This window comes from Danio rerio, chromosome 4, assembly GCF_052040795.2.
Source record: "Danio rerio strain M-AB ecotype USA chromosome 4, GRCz13ab, whole genome shotgun sequence".
NCBI lineage: Eukaryota > Metazoa > Chordata > Actinopteri > Cypriniformes > Danionidae > Danio > Danio rerio.
In genome coordinates this window covers 15,944,783-15,964,433 of record NC_141024.2, presented here as the reverse complement: position 1 = coordinate 15,964,433, position 19,651 = coordinate 15,944,783, and the positions used below count along the sequence as shown (strand labels likewise).

Below are 19,651 nucleotides of genomic sequence, written 5' to 3'. Positions count from 1 at the left end.
ATTTTGCTTTATTATAATTATTATTCATTCATTTATTTTATTTTCATCTTACTCCTTTTTTAATGGGGTTGCCAGGGGTTGCCACAGCGGAATGTACCGCCAACTTATCTGGCAAATGTTTAACACAGCAGATGCCTTCCAGCTGCAACCCAACACTGGGAAACACCCATACACTCTTTAGTTTAGCCAATTTAGCTTATTCAGTTTACCTGTGGGGGCTCATTCAATTTAACTTTGGGGTAAACCGGAGCATGCGGAGGAAACCCACGCGAACATGGGGTGAACATGCAAATTCCACAGAGAAATGCCAGCTGACCAAGCCAGGCTCAAACCACTGACCTTCTTGCTGTAAGGCGATCATGCTACTCACTGCACCACCGTGACGCCCTATTATTAATACTATTATTATTTATTTATTTTATTCTTTTTTTGTTTTTTAAGTTCCCAGGTTCTGCAGGTTGCAATGTCACAAATTTTGGTTGCCAATCTTATTGCCAATTTTAATGGTTATGTTTTGATTTATTTTGCAATTTCCCAAACTAATCGCAGAGCCCGGGGACCAGAGTGAGTGCTCCGACTTATGGCCCCCCCTGATCTATTATTATTATTATTATTATTATTATTATTATTATTATTATTATTATTATAAATCACTCCCTTGTTCCTTCTGTATAATGTGAAATAATACATAATCATCCTTATATAATGTGATGACTCCCCCACCGCCCCTACCCACATTCAAAAAAGTATTAGTTGCTCTGTATAGATATGCATTCAGAAGATTTAAAGTCAGGCCCATGTTCCGTTAATCCCAAGTCCAGGGTTCGATAAGTCATGCTTGCAGCTTTACTCCCACAGGGTTACAACTGGCAGCTGTGTGCTGCTATTTAAAGATCAGACACACCGAGGGGGAATCCAAATGCAGAGGCAGAGATCTGAAGCTCGCTCATGACTACTGTAGCTCTGGTTGTGCCAAACATCTCTCAGACTTCCCAAGTGCCTTTGGGCCCAGACAGATGAGTGTTCAGACCCGAACAAAAGGAATTCTGATGTTTGTTTTTGTTTGTTTACTGTTCTTTTATTTTTAAAGTGTGTTAGATTGATCTGCGATTGACTGGAATCCACAGCATTAAATATTGCTTTATTTTTGCAAGGCTGAAAATGTAACATTGATTTTTTTTTAGGGAAAATATAACTGTTTGATGTATGTGTTCATTGATTACAAAGTTAATTATGTGTACAATCCTGTTAATATAAGATTTTATATACACATAATACACCAATATCAAATCCTAGTAAAGAAAAAACTAATTTTGAAGCGCTAGTGATAATACTAACATGCATGACAGTATCGGATAATGAATGTATAACCGTTTCAGTGCTGGTGTCTATAGATCATTTTGTGTTGACATCTGACCTATAAAAAAAAATCGGTCTGCACCTATGTCAGCAGAAAGAAAGTGTGAAAATGAGTCTGGCGCAGTAAATTCACCTTTCTCATCTCCTGGAGAGATGTATTCAAGCAAACAAGGGCACACCACATGCTAATAGGGTGTTTTTAATTTATGCCTTTTTCTCCCCTCACAACCTCTGCTCACTTATGGAGCCATTGCGGTCATGGAGATAAGAACATTTTAAATTAAGATTGGTCTCATTATTATTCATAATCATCTCAATTATAAGTCATTAAAATCAGGCTATAGGCTGTTCCCTTACAGCTGTCAGTCTCTCTGCACGCTCATTACATATTATTGCCAAATAATTAGCGCTTTTCACCCTCCAAGACAGACCTTTTTTTCCAGACCTCTTACTATCGAAGTGGCTGTCAGTTCTCGTTAATTTCCTTCTGCTAGTCATACTTATTTTTTTTCCCCATTAAAATGCACTTAGTAATTACTACGTTGTATTGATGTGGCAGTCATGTTGGACTGACATGCAGCATTTTACAAATGTTTTCACAGAGTGTCGTAAAATGTGCTGTTCCCTATCAGCTGTGATTCATTTAATTATTCCCTGAGTTTATTTAATGAGTTTGACTGTATAAATGTTGCTAATTCAAACTCAATACTCTTTATTTATTCTTATGTTATTGTTTTTGAGTGAAGGAAAATAGTTAACTTTAAAATTGGACGACAAGCTGCTTTTCTCTGTCTTTTTTTAATTTATTATTAATTAATAAGGCTCCAGATCCTTGCCAAGGTTTTCTTTGGTGACGCTTTCTTGAAGAACCACTTTATGGGATTGTGTGACATGGTTTTAATCAGTCGCTCGCACAGCGCGCACTGCATTTCCATTCATTAAAGTCGATCTCCAGGTTTATTGGCCTCAGTAATTACATCTCCCATCGTAACTACTGCAGCAAAGGTCATAATCCATCATAAGATCGTTATCTCCTAATCAGACTAAACTCACTTTACATGTAGATGTGAAAAGGTTATGAGCTCCAGCACTTGTTGGATGTTTCTTGTAGTACGTCAATTTTGCCGTCTTTCCTTTTTCTCTCCATTTTTTGGAACCTTTATAAGTCTTATAAACGCTAATAGTGAGAAAGCATACACAAGCAGACAAGGAAACACATTCAAGTAGCAAGCCTGACAGTTGATCTTTCAGAAACTTGATTAGAATTATAAACCTTTAGCCTAATCTTTATTAGATACATGATTTTTTTAAACATCCTCTAACACATGAAATCAAAAACTAACTGAAGAGCACAAAACTGTGGTTTCTTGCTTAAAAATCCTGATATTTCCAATCTAAACAGTTTTATTGATCCACAAAGTGTGATGTATGTGGTGACATCATTGACAGCTACCTAATGCATTGCTTTTTCTTTAGCTTTACTCAGACATCACACAAATGACTCTTTTTCTTTCTGATCGATCTCCTGAGCTTTGGATAAAACCAGTTTGCTGACAGTTTGTTTACCTCCAGTAGGTTTTGCAGATGGTTGTTAATATCTGGGTTTATAGAAGCTTATAGAGTTGTAGATCAGATGTAAGAAACCTTCACGTTTCACCTGCTTTGTAGATACCATCACAGGTTTGTGAAAATCCTATCCTTTGGCCGTCTTTAGATGTTTGACACTACTGTACATCTTTACGCCAACGTAGTGGCATAAGATGAGATTTCGGGGTTTGATTTGTATCAGTAACACTCATTTTGATATCTTTGGCAGTTTCTTTGAAGCTCTCCGCTTCAGTTGGATGTAGTGATAGCGCACAGGCAATGTTGGATCAAATAATACAGACAAAGTGCTTTCAAATGTAGGCCTTTGCTATGGAAGCGTAAGCCTGCAGAATCTCTTTCTTACTGAAGGGGTTCACAGTCATTAAGTCATTAAATGTCATTACGTGCAGACAGTTGTGCGATATTCATCACTCATATCTTTTTATTCTTTTATAGCGGAGTTCTCTGGTAAAGTCAGCGCTGGGTAGAGGCCAATGCAGGATGGAAACAAAGATTATTGGACCTTTAATTCAAAAGAGTAGTCTGGAAGACATCTGAGAGAAGGGAGGAGTAGACAGATGAAGCATGGTAGTTAGCTAGACATCCAGCAACCAATTAGTAAATATATTTATTTATTTTGTATTATTATTACTGTAAGAATAAGTAGGTATATTGCATATATTGCAGCACAGATAATCTAAATGTAAATGAGAAACTAGCATGTGGAAATTAATTATTCTGTATCTTACGATACATATAAAAAGATCTGTAATATCTGCAGCTTTCTGAATGGAGCAATAAATCATGCCTCATTACGTCAAGGCATTACAAAATGTTCCAATGTTCCCCAGATCTCTGCTCCATTCTGTTGTGCAATATCTAACTATTGTGTTTCAACACAATCTTTTCAGGTCAACCTGAAATCAGTCTAATTATATGGGACTGCCTTAAGACTAGACAATCAGGCAACCCATTGGATAGTTACATTTGTAAATATGCAATTTTGTGCATCCCTGATAGAGTGCTATTATGTTGCCCCAGAAAGGTTCTTCTCTTTGTAGAGTTGGCGTGATTGTTTATTAGTCTTTCCACCCTGATAGAAACCATTAAGACAAGGCTGAGTGTAGACTGCTCCCAATCAAATGCATAACGGGCACAAAAAACAACCTCTTAAATGCTGCAGATTTGTGAAAGCACAAGGATTTCCGTGCTCCAAGCTGATTGAGTGTTGATATAATTACGTTGAACATGGAGCTGAGATTTGTGGGAAATAATGTCTTTGTTGCTAACAACAATCCCTGCGTGAGATATTACTTGAGCATGAAAAGGAAAGACTCTGAAAGGGTAATTATATGACTGTGCAGAATTAGCTCTTGAAGAGCCGATTCATCATCTGAATGATGTACACTCGCAGCACTGATCAGGGTTTATTTGCATAAACTGCATTTTGATCAAACCGTGATCTATTAATAGCACATTTTAATATTTTGCTCTCATCAGTTAACGCTGAGGTGTACAAAAGATGTTTTTGAACTTAAAAGTGTGTAGTTCATGCCCTGGACCTGCACCCGTCTTTCTCTTACTTCTTGGGCCAGATGCTCTTCAAGGTTGGTCCCCTATGTGCTCTGACCGGACAAAAGCTTCTGAAAAAAAGCTTGGATTTCACTTGTTGCCTTTCTATCCAGGGACACAGAGACGCCGGCTCTAGGAAAGAGAGCTGCCTTTGTATTGCAGGATGCAGCCAGGCAGCGAGTGGTCCGAGTGACCTGATTCTGCTACGCCGTCTCTGGAAACAGTTCAAATGAAAAAAGCGGCGCCTGCGCTATTCCAGAGGCTTTTAGTTGCACTCGTCAGACTATTCCCTCCTCCTTTCTTTCTTCGCTCTCTCCTCCTTTACACCTTCAGACGCGCAGCGTGAAATTGCCAATAATGCGGCAGCTTGTTCGCAGAGAGTGAGCCAGGAAGACGTAGATAGAGGGAAGGCATAAAAGGCAGAGAAACGGAGAGTGTAAAGTAGTAGTGGAGGTTGATGGGCCGCAGGGAGGGCGCCCCCTTGCGCACACAGGACATCGAGAGATGTTATTTGCATCGGGATGTGGAGAGTGGAAATGTCATGTTTATGTGGCGAGGTAATGAAAACGTGTCTGCTTCCTGAAAGGGTGACAGACAGGAAGCCTATTTCATTAGATTGCAGCACATAGGGTCTGATTGGCATGTTGTTCACCTTGCCAGAAATATCGTGGCATATGCCAATGAGAAGGCGACAAGACACATGCTCCATCCCCCTCCAGTCAGTGTCACAGGCATATGCGCTGTGCCAGGCGATGCCTGGGCCTTGTGATAAAATATCCGCTATGCCAAAAGACATTAGTCTGTGTCACAACTATGACTGTCATTGTGTTTATTCTTAGCCCAGTTTTCTTTTTCAGCCTTAACCTCAGAGGTGGCAAGTCTTTGTAGCTATTGCTACTCAGTCTGCTGTGTTGGGGCTTTACACATTTTGACCCATGTAAGCAAGATGAAGGGTGCTGGAGACCGTGATTGCGGTCGAGTTTTATTTTTATTTGCCTGTGTAAGCAGGTGCACACATAGAAGCAGGTTGCTGCTGCCTCAACAACCCGGGATGATTCATGGCCCTTGATATGGACAGGAGACATCTGCAGAAAGACTAACACTGCAGAAAACAGATCTTTCATGTAGCTGCGGCTTTCTAACAAGAGCCGTGCTCTAGAAATGAGCACCATTACTCTGAGCTGGCATTGGCGAGCCGAGCGGCACGCTGGCCTGGGCTGACAGCAGAACATTTCTAAAGGTCAGACATCTGCAGAGAGAAGGAGAAAAAAAAAAACATATAGAACGTTAAACATTTCCCTGTTCTCTTTCTCTCCCAGTCTCTCTACTCCCTTCTTCATTTCTCTGTTTATTCTTCATTCTGGGTTGTATTGAGTGGACTGAAAATTGAGTGCAGTGTTCGCTATCGATTCAGCCGATCACTCATAAACCGCCATTTTAGAGAGACAGCCCCTGTCTTCCATTTGCTTAATGAAGGGTCTTGTATCTCCTGACCGCTGACAAATAGACATTTGCTATATTGCATAGACCCATCCGGTCACTTGATTGATCGTGCGTCTCCGAGGTTGGTCCAGTGTGTTGCCCTACAACCGATTTGTCCCTTGGCCTGCAATGGATTTTCAAACAATGACAGACATCATTAGCCGGGGGGGCTGTTGTTATTAAGATAAACACTGCTTCTAGTCTAATTGAACTCTCATCATGGGAGTATGTACATTATTTCAGTGCATACACGAGGAGTCTGGGAGTGATAATGTACATCCAGATGCTTCCTCTCACAACCTGGGTATCGCCCTTCGCCCACTTTGTCACTGGAGACTGTGCTGTGGGTTGATGCCTGGGGGCAAAACATAGCTCAAGCTGTCTCGTTTCATGATCCGACTGAGAGAATATGCCATTAAAACCTGAAATATTAATGCTAATCAAGCAGTTTGAGGCACCTGTTATTCTGCTTTTTCAGTGATGGAAAATAATGGGCCCAGCTATTAGAAGGAAATTAGACCTTTTAAAGTGCCTGACATCATCATGTAGGTCGTATTGCTGTGCAAGATGACACAAACACAGGCAGTGGGAGTTTGTATATGTGTTTTATGTGAGATTTTCAGGATTTTCTGTGGTCTGATGTCAAAATATCTGCCTGTTATTCCATTTTTGACACATACTGTAGCATAATTTGGACTTTTTCTCCCAAAAAGTTTTTTTTTATTATTATTTCATATTGTTTTGTCAATGTTAATATCTTAATGTTTTTGCTTTATTTATTTGTCAAGATTGCTTAAAATAAAATAAAAACAATAATTCAGTTCTGTAAATATACTTTAAAAATTGGTTTAACATTTCTCTTATCAGAGCCTGAAGAGATATTCATGAACAAATTAAAGGCCGTGAGCATATCATATTTGGCAGCGCTTGAGAAGTGTTATGGTTTCATGCCCTCAATGAGTCAAAGCCCTGGGCATCATTAATCATGCTTTCGATTTGTTTGACATTTTATCCCGAGGTCTCTGCAGCTGTTTCACTGGATGCCGTTGTTTCCAAAGGCCTCTCAAGAGACTGAAATATGGAAGCATTACCAAATTATTATTTCTATATCAGAAGCAGTAAATCACTCCATTCTGTCTGACACTGCCAACTCTCCCACCCATATGTTACATGTCACATAAAGTCACACAGCATCACACGAACCGCCATATTTAAAAGATGTTTCTTAAAGATGCTTTTCCAGTTGAAATGACAAATGCACTATGTTTTTTATCAGATAAACCTTGCAACCTCTTTTTATATATGACTGCTTGAATTGAGGATAAATAGTGACAATGATGCATCTGCTTTGAAGGTGCTTCGCAAATGGACGAGTAAACATGTATGTTGTGGCACAAACTAGGAAACTGAAACCGCTTCGTCTTCCCTGTCTAGCATTTACCAGGTTCTTGCTAATGATAAAAAGTGATTCTGTACATTACATTGCTCTAAGCTAGTCATCTTATAACCAACTAGTAGATTAGTTTCAGATTTTGTTTAAAAACTCTACTGTAAAAAACCTATTTTAAACCTATTTCCTTTCTGCTTTTTAGCTCCTCACCATTGATGACAACTTCTGTGGTCTGGATATGAACGCCCCGCTTGGCGTCTCAGAGATGGTACGCGGAATTCCACTGTTCTCTGAATCCAAAGACAAAATGACATCGGTTATTGCCTACGTGTACAAGAACCACTCTCTGGCTTTTGTGGGCACCAGAGGAGGCCGTCTGAAAAAGGTAGGACATTTTTGTTTCTTTTGCAGGATTGCGAAAACCCAGTCTGTTGATCAATCTAAAGGCAGCATTGGGGTTATAGTAAAAATCACAGGAGATTCAGTGTAGTAATTGCTGACACTGGGCATTTTATGACGTGAGAAGATCAGAGCGCTGTCCACTACATCCTGCTACTGTATGTAAGAAGTTTAGATCCGGTGAGTTCAGCAATCTTCTGCTGTTGTGTCTGACACGTTTCCAAAGGAATGGTCGGTAAGCGGTGCAATGAGAGACAGACTGAGAGGGCCATGGGAATCCCTGTACATGCAGAGGCTGTTGGGGGTAATTGGATGATGCGGTGCAGGGGCTTTCGGCCCGGTACCCTCTCCTCTGACTGTGCCTCATAGGAGCCGTGTCTGAGACGAATCCAAGGGCCAGCCAGACACTGCGCAGAGCAGAAAATAACATTAAAAAACAGAGAGAGAGCACGGAAGCATAGGAGGGAAAGACAGACAGAGAGGGAGAGAGCGATTGAGAGTATCATTTTTCTCTTTTTCTCAAGTGCTAAACCTCTAGGGTGTTGACGTTACAGACAGGCAAATCTTTGCCAAAAGGCAGGATTCCAATTTGACGCGTTCTTGTTATTGTGGTGGTGTTTTGTAGTTGGATCTGGCTGCGGATGAAAATCCGTGGCATAACAGACTAGTCCTTTTCCAAAAATTTCATTCTGGAGAAGGTTGGAGAGGAGCATTTTTGATGCTGTAGGTGATAGAAGTGGTTCTTGAGTTTACGAGAATGGTAACTGTATTTGAATCCACAAATAAAGCACTATAATCTTGTTGGTTGTTGCAATGTTTTTTAAAGAGTTTAGGTTACATTTTTCATTTGTTTCCTGTCTTCGGTCAGAGTTATAGTTTTGGTTTGTACTTCCATGCCCTCTTAGAATGACCATTTAAACTGTGGTTTTTGCTTGCCACCTACAAATATACCATTGAGACTGCTAGAATTAGACTCTGTTATCTACAGTGCTCAGCATAATTGAGTACACCCTGTTTTGGAAATGAATATTTTTATCTATTTCTTAGTAAATATGGGCAATGTATTTTGGTGCATTTAAACAAAACAGATTTATTTAACAGATTTAATTATTAAAATAATATTTTACTCACAAAACATATTTAGTAATTGAAAGAAAATAGAAATAAATTCAAGCAAAAAATTGCAAAAAATTTAAAAAATATATATATTTTTTTGTTCTCTTGATTTGTCCTCTTTTTAAAAATTGTATTTAATATTTTTCTATAACATATTTGGCTGTACTAGTTTTTGGACCATTATTCTAAGTTATTTTGTTTGATAAGCTATACAGATTTGTCTTAATTTGGCAGTACTGACCACTCTAATGTGAATGCACAAATATAATACTGTACAGCTTACTATTAAAAACATGAATTTACAAAATAGATTTGTGAGGGGTGTACTTATATGCTGAGCACTGTATCTGGTAATAAGGGTGTTTTCAGAGTGCCAATACATAAAGATGTTTTGTTAGAGACTATGATTGACAAAATGACAGCTACCAAATTGCAGATAGGAACTAGAGTATGTGGCCAAACAAATCTCCAGGGAACAGACAGACAACACAGTGACGTTCTCTTTCAAGCAGACGGACAAACATAACCATGCACACACACATACACATGCACATGCACAGAAACCTTTTAGTTGCCATTTTGATGATTGCAGATCTCTGCGGGAAAACAGCAGATGATGTCACTGTTGCCTTTTAGACAAAACAAGAAAATAGTCCTCGCTGGCAGTCATTAATCAATGAAAATGAGTTTATTACCGTCCCTTTTGCATAGTGATTTATAGGCCGGCATCACGTCATATGCAGTAAATTGTTTACTAGCTGAAGACGAGCTCATCACGGAAAGTAAATATTATCTGGAGCAACTCTGATGGTTTATGCGATAGTCAAACAGGAACTTGCGGGGCCATTAAATTAAAATGAGAATTTTGTGGCTTTTGGCACATGTTGGTTATCTTTGTCATGTTCATGCTAATGAACTCTAAAATGTTGGCTAATTTCAGTTTAAGCTAATTTAAAAAAAAATACAGTCCTTGTATTCCTGGAAATTGGAGCAAAGTGGCTAATGACTCATCCTGCACCATCATTTTTATAGCAAATGAAGTTGTGATATATCTAAAGCTTATTGGAAGTTTTCTACCAAGCAGTTTTATAGGATCTTTCAAGTGGCTTGTTCAAACAGAAACTGTAGACGTCGACCTACTTAGAAGTCATGTTGGAGAAAAGCTAAATCTAAAGTGGTTATTTAATTGTTTTGTGTGTTGCTGTGATTGTTGATCATATTTTTTTGCTGAATACGAATGCTGGTATTAGGATTACTTAGGTGGAACACGACAGCAGAATCCCCTCCAGGTGGTTATTTTAAATTTGAACAGGATAATCCAAGGCTTACAGTATTCAGCGTGGCTGCGGTTCTCCAACTGTAGTTAGCGTTCTCAGTGTGATTGACTTCGAGAGGAGGTGCAATGGCAGAATGTTCTGTGTCTCACCATGTTAAAAAGACAGAGCTGTAGCCAAACCCCAGAGAGAAGCAGTAAACAACTTCTAAACACTCTAGAGAATATCACACAGACACATTTTTATGACGCACACACACTTGGCCATAAGCATAAAAAGCAGAAGACACGAAACTGCTGTGTTTGCTGCAGCAGTTGTTCAGCACTCCTGGCACTGCGGCAGACCCCCAGACCAGATGTGGTTTTGGGACTTTGGAACCTCTTTGTCCCATTTTACTACCTTGTTTATCATTCATCTACTCATCCGTCTATCATTTTCTCCCTCAATCTCTTTTCCCTCACAAATTTAAGTGTATTTTTTTTGCATGCTGTAATTTTTTTTATGTTTTTTTATATGATATTTAAAATTAACTACTTATTTCTAATTTAATTTCACTAGTATTGTAAAGTTTGCTGAAAGTGGTATTTTTTAAGATTTAAATTTAATGCTTTATACAGATTTCACAATATGAAAGAAAATATCAATAACCAGCCTACTGCTTAAAGCTTTCCAATCCCTTTAACCCTTCTCATTGGCATCTACATTATCTTTTTTAAAACCCCTTGTGATGCCCTTCAGTATTTACGTATAATAAATAGGCCATATGGTCAGGCCTCAATCCTCGGCGTTGGCTGGTAGCTATGTCAAAAAGGGTGAAATTAAACCTATTAATTGCGGTCAGTGAATTCGTGTCGAGCCAGGGGTGAAGTCGACAGGCTCCTAATCCTTTAGCATGAGGCATTTTCGGCGGTCACCCGCAGTAGCCCCCCATCTACACCCCCCACGGAGGTGATAATGCATCCAGTCGTCCCTCTCGCTGCTGACAGAACCTCAGCCACTCACTCAATACAATGAGCAGCTAACCTTGAAGCAGACCTGGCACCGGAAGTCTGGCTGACAGCGCCCTGCGTGAAGGACAGAGGGGAAAGTGTGTGCTTGTGTGCAGGTGGGTCGAAGTGTGTGTGTTATCTGATGAGGTTCTGTGCATTTAGCCATGAGGTGTGCACTGAAGTGAATTCTCCAGCCCTCGGAGGAGATGCACAGTTCAAAGGGCGCGATTCACACACTGTAAAATTGTTCAGGCAGCGGAGACGGGTTGTTTCAGGATGACGGCTCAGATTGCCGGTTGTCGATGCTGATGGCCGGTGGAAAAGGCTTCAATTTGTCTATGAATGGTAGATGGTTGTGGGGAAAAGGTCACGTTATCCTTTAGATTCAATTGTCCCTGTACGTCTTGTTATTGCTTATTCTTGCTGTAATTCTGGTTTTGCTGATTTTTACATGTGCGCAAGTGCTAGGAATGTGTACATGCTTCAACTTGACCCTAAATTCAGTAGTGTAGCACATTACAAATACTCATTACTGTAATTGAACAGTTTTTCTCAGAAATGATCATTTAATAAGTAGTTTTTAAAATGTGTACTTGTACTTTTTACTAAGTACAGTTTGGTGACCACTGGTTTAGATGAATGTCACTGATGAGAAGGTGACGGATGTTTACTGTATGATGACCGAAATGGCGTTAAACAATAACTGAATGCACTACAGAATGTTTACACACACATCCACAAATTGCATGTAAAATGCATCAGCTTTTTACAGCGTAATACTCACTACTCACTACTATTTTTTACTCATACTTACTCATCAGTAATATTTACAACAGATACTTTTACTCTACTTTCACTATATTTTTGGCAAAATAAAGATACTTTTACTTGAGGATGATTTTACAGTACTCTTTCCACAGACTGATTTATACAATTACTGTAGATGTGGATGCTTGTATACAGTAGTTTATAGTGCTATTTTATATTACATCAACATAAATTCTAATAATAACAATAATAATTGTATTATTATTATTTTTATTTTTATTATTATTATTATTATTATTATAATTATTATTATTATTATTATGTTGATGTAATAGGGGAAATTAAACTACTGTATACAGACATACATACATACAGTAATTGTATAAATCAGTTTGTGATATTGTTATGATGCTTATCCATCCCAATCTAATGCTTCACAGCTTCTCATAATAAAATAAAAAGTGCAAAAAGCATCTGTCAAAACTAACTGAGATGAAAAGTATTGGTCTTTGCTCAAGCAACTCTTGAGTCTATCAAACATCTCAGTGCACATTAAATGGCTCAAAATGTCCATATTTGTATTCTTTAGGTTACATGTGCATTGAGGAATGCAACAAGCAACTGTGCATTGTTTTCACATATTTTCTAAATGATTACAGCATTTCACTAGCTTTTTAATGACACATTTGTATATGTTTTACAAAAATGTAGTGTTGATAAATATGCAGATTTTATATTTGTTTTAAACATTTAAATAAGAATTGTTACTGCATTTTTTGAATGACTAGTCAACCAGTTGAACATTGTTAGCCATCCCTTCTTTGTGCTTTCAAATCCCACTAGGTTGGCTTGCTTTCATACATGTGTGTGTTTGTTTGGACACTCACCATAGATGCAGATTATTGAAATGATGTGTGAGAGAGCTGGAACCACTGGAGCAGAGGATTAAGTGTTGAAATTTAATGATGAAATATGCTGCAGGACAGCGTGCTTTAGATGCAGGGCAAACTGTGTGTGTGTGTCTGTGTGAGCGCATATGTGAATATGGGCATGTTGAGAGTGTGTGTGTGTCCTTGTATACAACAGTTTTATCACTCTCTCTGCAGCTGCTTATGCCAAACCCCAGAGGAAAACACAGCGGTTTCGAGCCTGGCCTTTTCTGCAGAGAGACAGAGCAGCCTTCTAGAGAAACACCCAGTGTGAAAGTGCACAACTCATTTGTAAAAGACACTTCAAAATGCATGTGTGTCCTGAATACGTCTGCGACGACAGCAAAACTTAGGCCTCTTTCTGTGCTTATGAATCTATGGGAAGGTTGCCATGGCAGCACTCTCTCTCTCTCTTTCTTTCTCTCTCTCTCTCTCTCTCTTGCCTGCCGTGTGTTGTGGCATGTTGCAATATCTTCATTTATCGCAGAAAAAAGAACCATTTCCTGCCGTGCGACAACTATCCAATCTAGTGATCCAGAGCTGGTCCTTATCTATAAGACTGATTAAGCAACACATTTATATGCTATAACACAATCATAGAAAAACATAAAAGCTTACTATTTAGGGTTGCCAGGTAAAGTGAGCATCACCGCTTTCTTTTATTAAAAACTACATTACGATACAAAGATAATAGTTGCCATTTCTGAAGGTGTTATAACATTATAATGTGTTGTCTGCCCTGTTGCCCACAGACCTTTGCCGACTCGCTCTCTCCCTCCCTCCCTGCGCCTTTCTCAGTTTTAATGACTTGTTTGTGCAGTTTGTGAGACGAGTTTAGCTGCAGTTGGTCTGTTCTGAGGCAGAGCTGGAAACCTTTGCTGCAGTTGTTTTGTGGCTAAAGCCTGCAAATGGCAAATGAGAAGTGAGGCGCAATAATGACCTGGGAGCGGTCTGAGATCCACACCGCCGACAACACGCCGGCCTGTTAGTGGATCTGCGGTTAGATACGCACACACACCGGCCTCCTCTGCTGGGCTTGTTATTCACCTGCATCCTCATAAAGAAGGAAGGATGCATGGGGGAATGAAGCTTCCAGAGAGAAAAGGGGGGTGCAGCCTCACCTTTTCATTTTGTGAAACAAAACAGTCAATGACTTCAAAGTAGGCCTTGTCAAATCTGGCATTGCATTATAATGACAAGTCTTATGACCTAGAACCAATTCAAGTCAGCTTTAGACATAAGCAAACACATATTTAATTACCGCAGTGCTTATTTCTGTGTATAAATGCCTTTGACAATTATATTTAAAACATTTAAATGCTCAGTCAAATGCAGTTTTTTTTATGAGCTCATTTACGAAATGCTAATTACTGTGGCATATTATACTGTTGGATGTCTTGATCTAATATTCAGTATTTTTGAATATTAATTTTACATTTTGATAACATCTAGTTTGAAGAAAAATATAAAATACTACACTTATATTTAGTAGTGATAGAATTGAATTTAAAGAGTTCACTCTAATTCACATTCAGAAATCAGAAATCATTTTAATATGCTGATTGGATGCTCAGGAAACATTTTTTAAATGTTTAAATTCGCAATATTGAAAATGTTTTTTTCTCAATAATAGTTTTGTAAAAAATAATGCATTGTTTCAAGTTTAAAAGCTTTAAATCATTTTGTTACATGAACAATTGTATTTGTTGTCATTTTATATTTTAAAATTTAAATAATTGAAAAATATATATCGAAGTTGAGATTTAGCCACACCACATTTGTGTTTCACAACATCTAATTTTATAAGTTGGGTCGTTAGGCCAACACTCAACCTTAATCCTGGAGGACCAGGACATACACACATACACTACAGGCAATTTAGGTTACCCAATTTACCTATATCGCATGGCTGCGTCCGAAACCGCCTACTACTCATTAAGTGCTGCATTTAAATTTAAAAGTACTACTCGACCATTAGAAAAGTAAGTTCTGAATGTGAGCAGTATAACTGAAACTCGGATGTACTACATTCACCATTTTGTTATGATTACGTGACCTACCTGTGTGAGTTGCGTTGCTTCACTCCCATTCATAAATTCTCATGTGATCACGCAGCATGCATCGGATGCACACTTCAGAAGTAGGTCATCCGAGTACTTCTCGCATAATGATTTTCGAATTCTATAAATTTGGACACACTGTTTTTAGCGTACTATTTAGTATGTAAGTATGAACACGGGGAGAACATGCAAACTCCACACAGAAATGCCAACTCACCCAGCCGAGACTCAAACCAGCGACCTTCTTGCTGTGAGGCGACAGCTCTATCCATTGCGGCACCGTGCTGCCCATTTGAACAATATTAACTGCTCAAAATGAGCATCTATTTTCATGTTTGTGTACCTGTGTAGAGTTTGATCTTGGCGTAAGGATAAACATTAGATCTTTATCAGTGAGACAGAGGTCTGAACTACAATGTGAACACACTGGTTCTAAAAATAGCCATCGCACGCCATGATTTTGATATGTGTCTATTTATAGTGGAGCTGTCTCCTCCGTGTCCTCTATAATTGATAAAGCCTGTTCACAGCTCAGCGGGGTGACAGCACACATGGCTTCTTCTGTTACATCACTGATTACACAGCATAGATGTGAGCGGAGCATCATGGGACTTGTAGTCATTGTTATTCATTACGTGCTTGTCTTTATTATTAATGCTCTGGTTTCTTGTCTTGTAAATGCATGCTCAAACCTTCTCTTGTTGGAAATTTTGGCTGCAACAAAGACATTTTCCCTGTTTTAAATTCAGCATATATTAGCCACAGTTCCACATTTGTGAAATTCTTGGATATTTTCTGAAAGGAAGTGAGAAATCAAAGCTGACAGAGACACCAAAAGAGCGAGAAAAATAGAGAGGGAAAGAGAATATTCCTGACTATGCTCATTCATGAGGAGGGTTATTCATCCCGAGGTGAAGCGAATGCCAGAGCTCTGTAATCATACTGCAGTAATGGAGGATATGGGCTCCGCTCTACCATTCAGCGCCAGTTTAAGATATGCGGGGCTTAGATTACCATGTCTATTTTAGCTGGGCTGCATAGTGTCTGAGGAAGGGGTTATTTTTCACATTTGTGTGTGAATAACGGGCATTGTGAAATATGTGGACATGCCAGTGTAAAGGAAGTTGAACTGAAAGTGTCGCTTACGTTTGCTTTATTAGTGCCTCTCAATTGGTTTTGTTTCAGGGACCAAGACCAAAAAGTGGAGATCCATATGGACACCGATAAATAGAATAAGCTGCTAATGAAAGTTGCTATCTACTCCAGCTAAATGAACACGTCTCTAAATCAGCTTTCTTTTATCAAATGGATTCAAATCAATTTCGCATTAACATTAATGTGTTACTCCAATGCAGAAAGTGAATTGTGGGGTTATTTAATACACTGGATTGTAGCTGTTCTTACATAACGATTAAATGAGGATTAATAGTTGTCAATCAATTGTTATTTACAATTGTGGGACTATTATTATTAATGTGATACTTTCCGACAAATGAAAATGTATGCTCATCTGTCTATGTGGTTCCCAATGTTTTAAATCAGTCCTCCACTCACCATAGCTTTCCTTCTTCTTTCTCCTTCCACCATAATTAAGATGTCTGAAGCCAAGCCTCCTGGAAATCCAGAAAGCTCTAGCATTTTATGAGATGCCCTATTGAAGCATTATAAACCAGACCTTCTTTTAAACAGCAGTAAACACACCATTAAGACTGCCGTAAAACTACCGAAACACCCTGAAAGAGATGTCCAATTGTAAGCAGCAGCTTTGCCTTCTAGAGTCTCATTGTTATAATGGACTTCTGTCTGCTTGAACCTCTGACTTTATTTCTCAACAGTTTCTGAAAGAATTAAACTTTCATGGGCTTTCAGAAACAGTTGGAATTCTGTGAATTATGAAACAGAATGAATTGTGCAACTATTTCAAGTGATAGTTGTAATCCAACTTTGTGCAAAAGTTCATATTTGGGTGAGCGATGCCTTTTAGTCGTTGCAAATCACAGCTGTTTTATTCATACTGATCTGTTGGAAATGAAGGGTTGTGTTTGCACAAGCAAATATTGCACAAGTTACTACATACAAGCCATAAATCACCATCGTAAGTGTTGTTTCCCGTAGAACTTCACTATAATCACTCCTGGTAATGTTAGCTAATTGCATAAAGCATACGTCCTGTTCAAACAGGCTTGTCTATTATTATTCTTAATGTCTGCTACCTTGTACGGGTTTATTATTCAGTGCTGCTGCCTCTTTGAGCAGTCTCGCCAAGCTCAGGCCTCATGTTCAAGAGATTCTTCTGTTCAGCTTAATCAATTTGGTTTGATCTGATCCACTCGCAGACGATGTCCAATCAACTATGTGTGCGCGTGACAGAGTTTGTCAACATGTTCTTAAGCCCGCGGAAGCGGTGAGTGTGTAAGATGTTGAGGGAATGATTAGAATCAGACATGCTGAGGCGCCATCCTTTCAGCTAGATAGGAACTCCTTGATTCTACATTAATTACTCTGTGTAACAGACTGTGAACGTTCCCTTTCAAACGTTTAATTAAAACCAAAGTTGATCTTTAATTAAATAGTGTGGCGAAAGGTTATTCATATGCATTTGGCAACTCCAAACTTCCATTGTTTTAATTAGTCTTCAAAATGTCTTTGTGTGGCGAGGATGACGTTGAGATTGTTTCAGGGCCATAGCTCAAATGATAAAAGTGTGTAGAGAGTTTATACCAGGCGTTTATTCGTCGTACACCTGTCGTTTAACAACGTAGGGCGCACAATGATGTGTTTTCCTTATTCCCTTGAGTTTATGCAACTTTGAACACTTACAGTTACATAACTCCGAATATGCAAGGCCTCCTTTGTTCAGCTGATTTGTGTTCCTTGAAACCGTAATGCATAAATTATGACCGTCATTGAACTTGTTTCTAGCATTGCGACAGAGAAATATCTGCTGTCCTGCTTAACCGCAGAGCCAGCTCTTTATCTTTTCCTTTTGTTCCTTCATCTTCATTTTTCCTTTCTCTCTCTCTCCTCCTCCTCTCGCTTACTCTGATTTATGAGCCTTGGTTTTCACATGTCACTGTAACAGTAGAGGACATATTGCAGGTGAGCTTACATTAGCCAATCACATCACCTTCTCCGGTCTCAAGAGGTGACCGACTCTCTGCTGTGGAAGCAGGAAAATGGGCTTCCTCACAACTGGGTCACTCATTCTGTTCCCTTGACAATACAAGGCAGGAGCAACCTAGAAAAGGTGCGCAGTGGGTGTGTGTGTCTGCAGTTACAGCACTCCTTGCTCCCCCCTCCCCTCCGTCCCCCTTTTTTTTGTTCACTGTTAGTAGGATAAATATAATTTGCATATGTAGACGGTTACACTCTAACCATCGCACTTCCTTTAAGTACATTTTTGCATGTCTTAAAGAAGCAAGATATACAAAATGATGCAGAAATTAGCCTTTCCTTCATTCCCTCCTTTTCTCTCATCCCTTGCCGACAGAACCATCACCCAAACCATAATAAGTGGATTTTTTATCTCGGCTACACCGTCTTTCCCAAAGGATTATGGGGCTTTTCACTATGCTCATGGAATGGTAATTACGGATCTTTTAGAGAAACACTTTCTATTTCAGCAGATGAGAGATACATGAGATGGGCGGCTCATTAGAGTCCATAGCCTGCATTTGACTTGCGCATGCATTCATCATGCTGTGTTCTTTTGTGTTTGTTTAAAGGGTATAAAAGTGTGTGTGGTGTTTGCATCCTTCCTTGGGGGATACATAAATTGGAAATCATAAAAATCTTGCAATCCATTGTACATGCATTGTGGAAATTTCCTGAAATTGTTGTCTAGCTTGTGAGAGCTGTGTGTGATTGCAAGATGCTAGTGCAGGTAAAAGCAAGTCAAAAGAGTCTTAAAAGTGAGGTGGACTGTCCATCAGACAGAAGTGCTGGAAAGAAGTTCATATGTTCTCTGAGATGGTTGAGTGTGCTATTTCAGCAGGCTGAAGAATTAAAGGAATGGTTCACAGTTAAAAAATGAAAATGAAAAAAGTTATTATTTACTTACTCTTACTTGTTACAAACCTGCAAAGGTTTCTTATAATAAACACAAAAGTTGTTTTGAGTACCAGTTGTAATCTATTTAAGATGCGGTCACAATAACAAATTCTTGAGGACAAAAAAGTATGACTTGAGGACTTCATAGTGTATCAATGTTTGAAGCGTATCTTACACATAAGTCACTTTTAAACCAAGCTGCTTTCTGGTGTCCAACTTGCATTACCAGTTTAAATCTGTTGTCAAATAAGCTTAGAAAGTTTTTGGTCATCATCTAAAGTTTTTACTCACATGAGTGTATTTGGAAATGTGTGGACTTCTCCAAAAATAATTGGGTAAAAAGTTGTAAATGAGACTTTACTTAGCGTCTGTAGTTTCTTCTTTTTATATCTTACTAGAGCTTAAATCTATTTCTTAAGTTTTTCAGTATTAACAGTCAATAATAAATCTGGGCTAGTTATTTGAAGTTGATCCTTTTTACTAAAGGACAGAAAGTGGGGGAATTGTTTTAGTTAATGTTTTGGGCTTTTTTGACCTGTTGTAGATCACATTGCATTGCATTGCTTTTCCTCCAGCTGATAATCATTATAGATGGCTAGCTATTTGACTACTTTCCATATGACTAGTAAACGCGAGTAGTTAGGCAAGTCATATTGTGCATTTCTAAATATTTGTA

At 38.8% G+C, this 19,651-nt stretch overlaps 1 protein-coding gene across 3 annotated transcripts in view; it reads left to right on the top strand.

Annotated features, from left to right (window-relative positions):
* Window positions 1-19,651, top strand: part of plxna4 (plexin A4) — a 236,645-nt gene that overhangs the window by 42,011 nt on the left and 174,983 nt on the right. For all 3 annotated transcript variants that reach the window (XM_087246098.1, XM_087246097.1, NM_001004495.1), the window contains 1 exon segment: window positions 7,593-7,775. In XM_087246098.1, coding sequence (XP_087102224.1) covers window positions 7,593-7,775 — 183 coding nt within the window.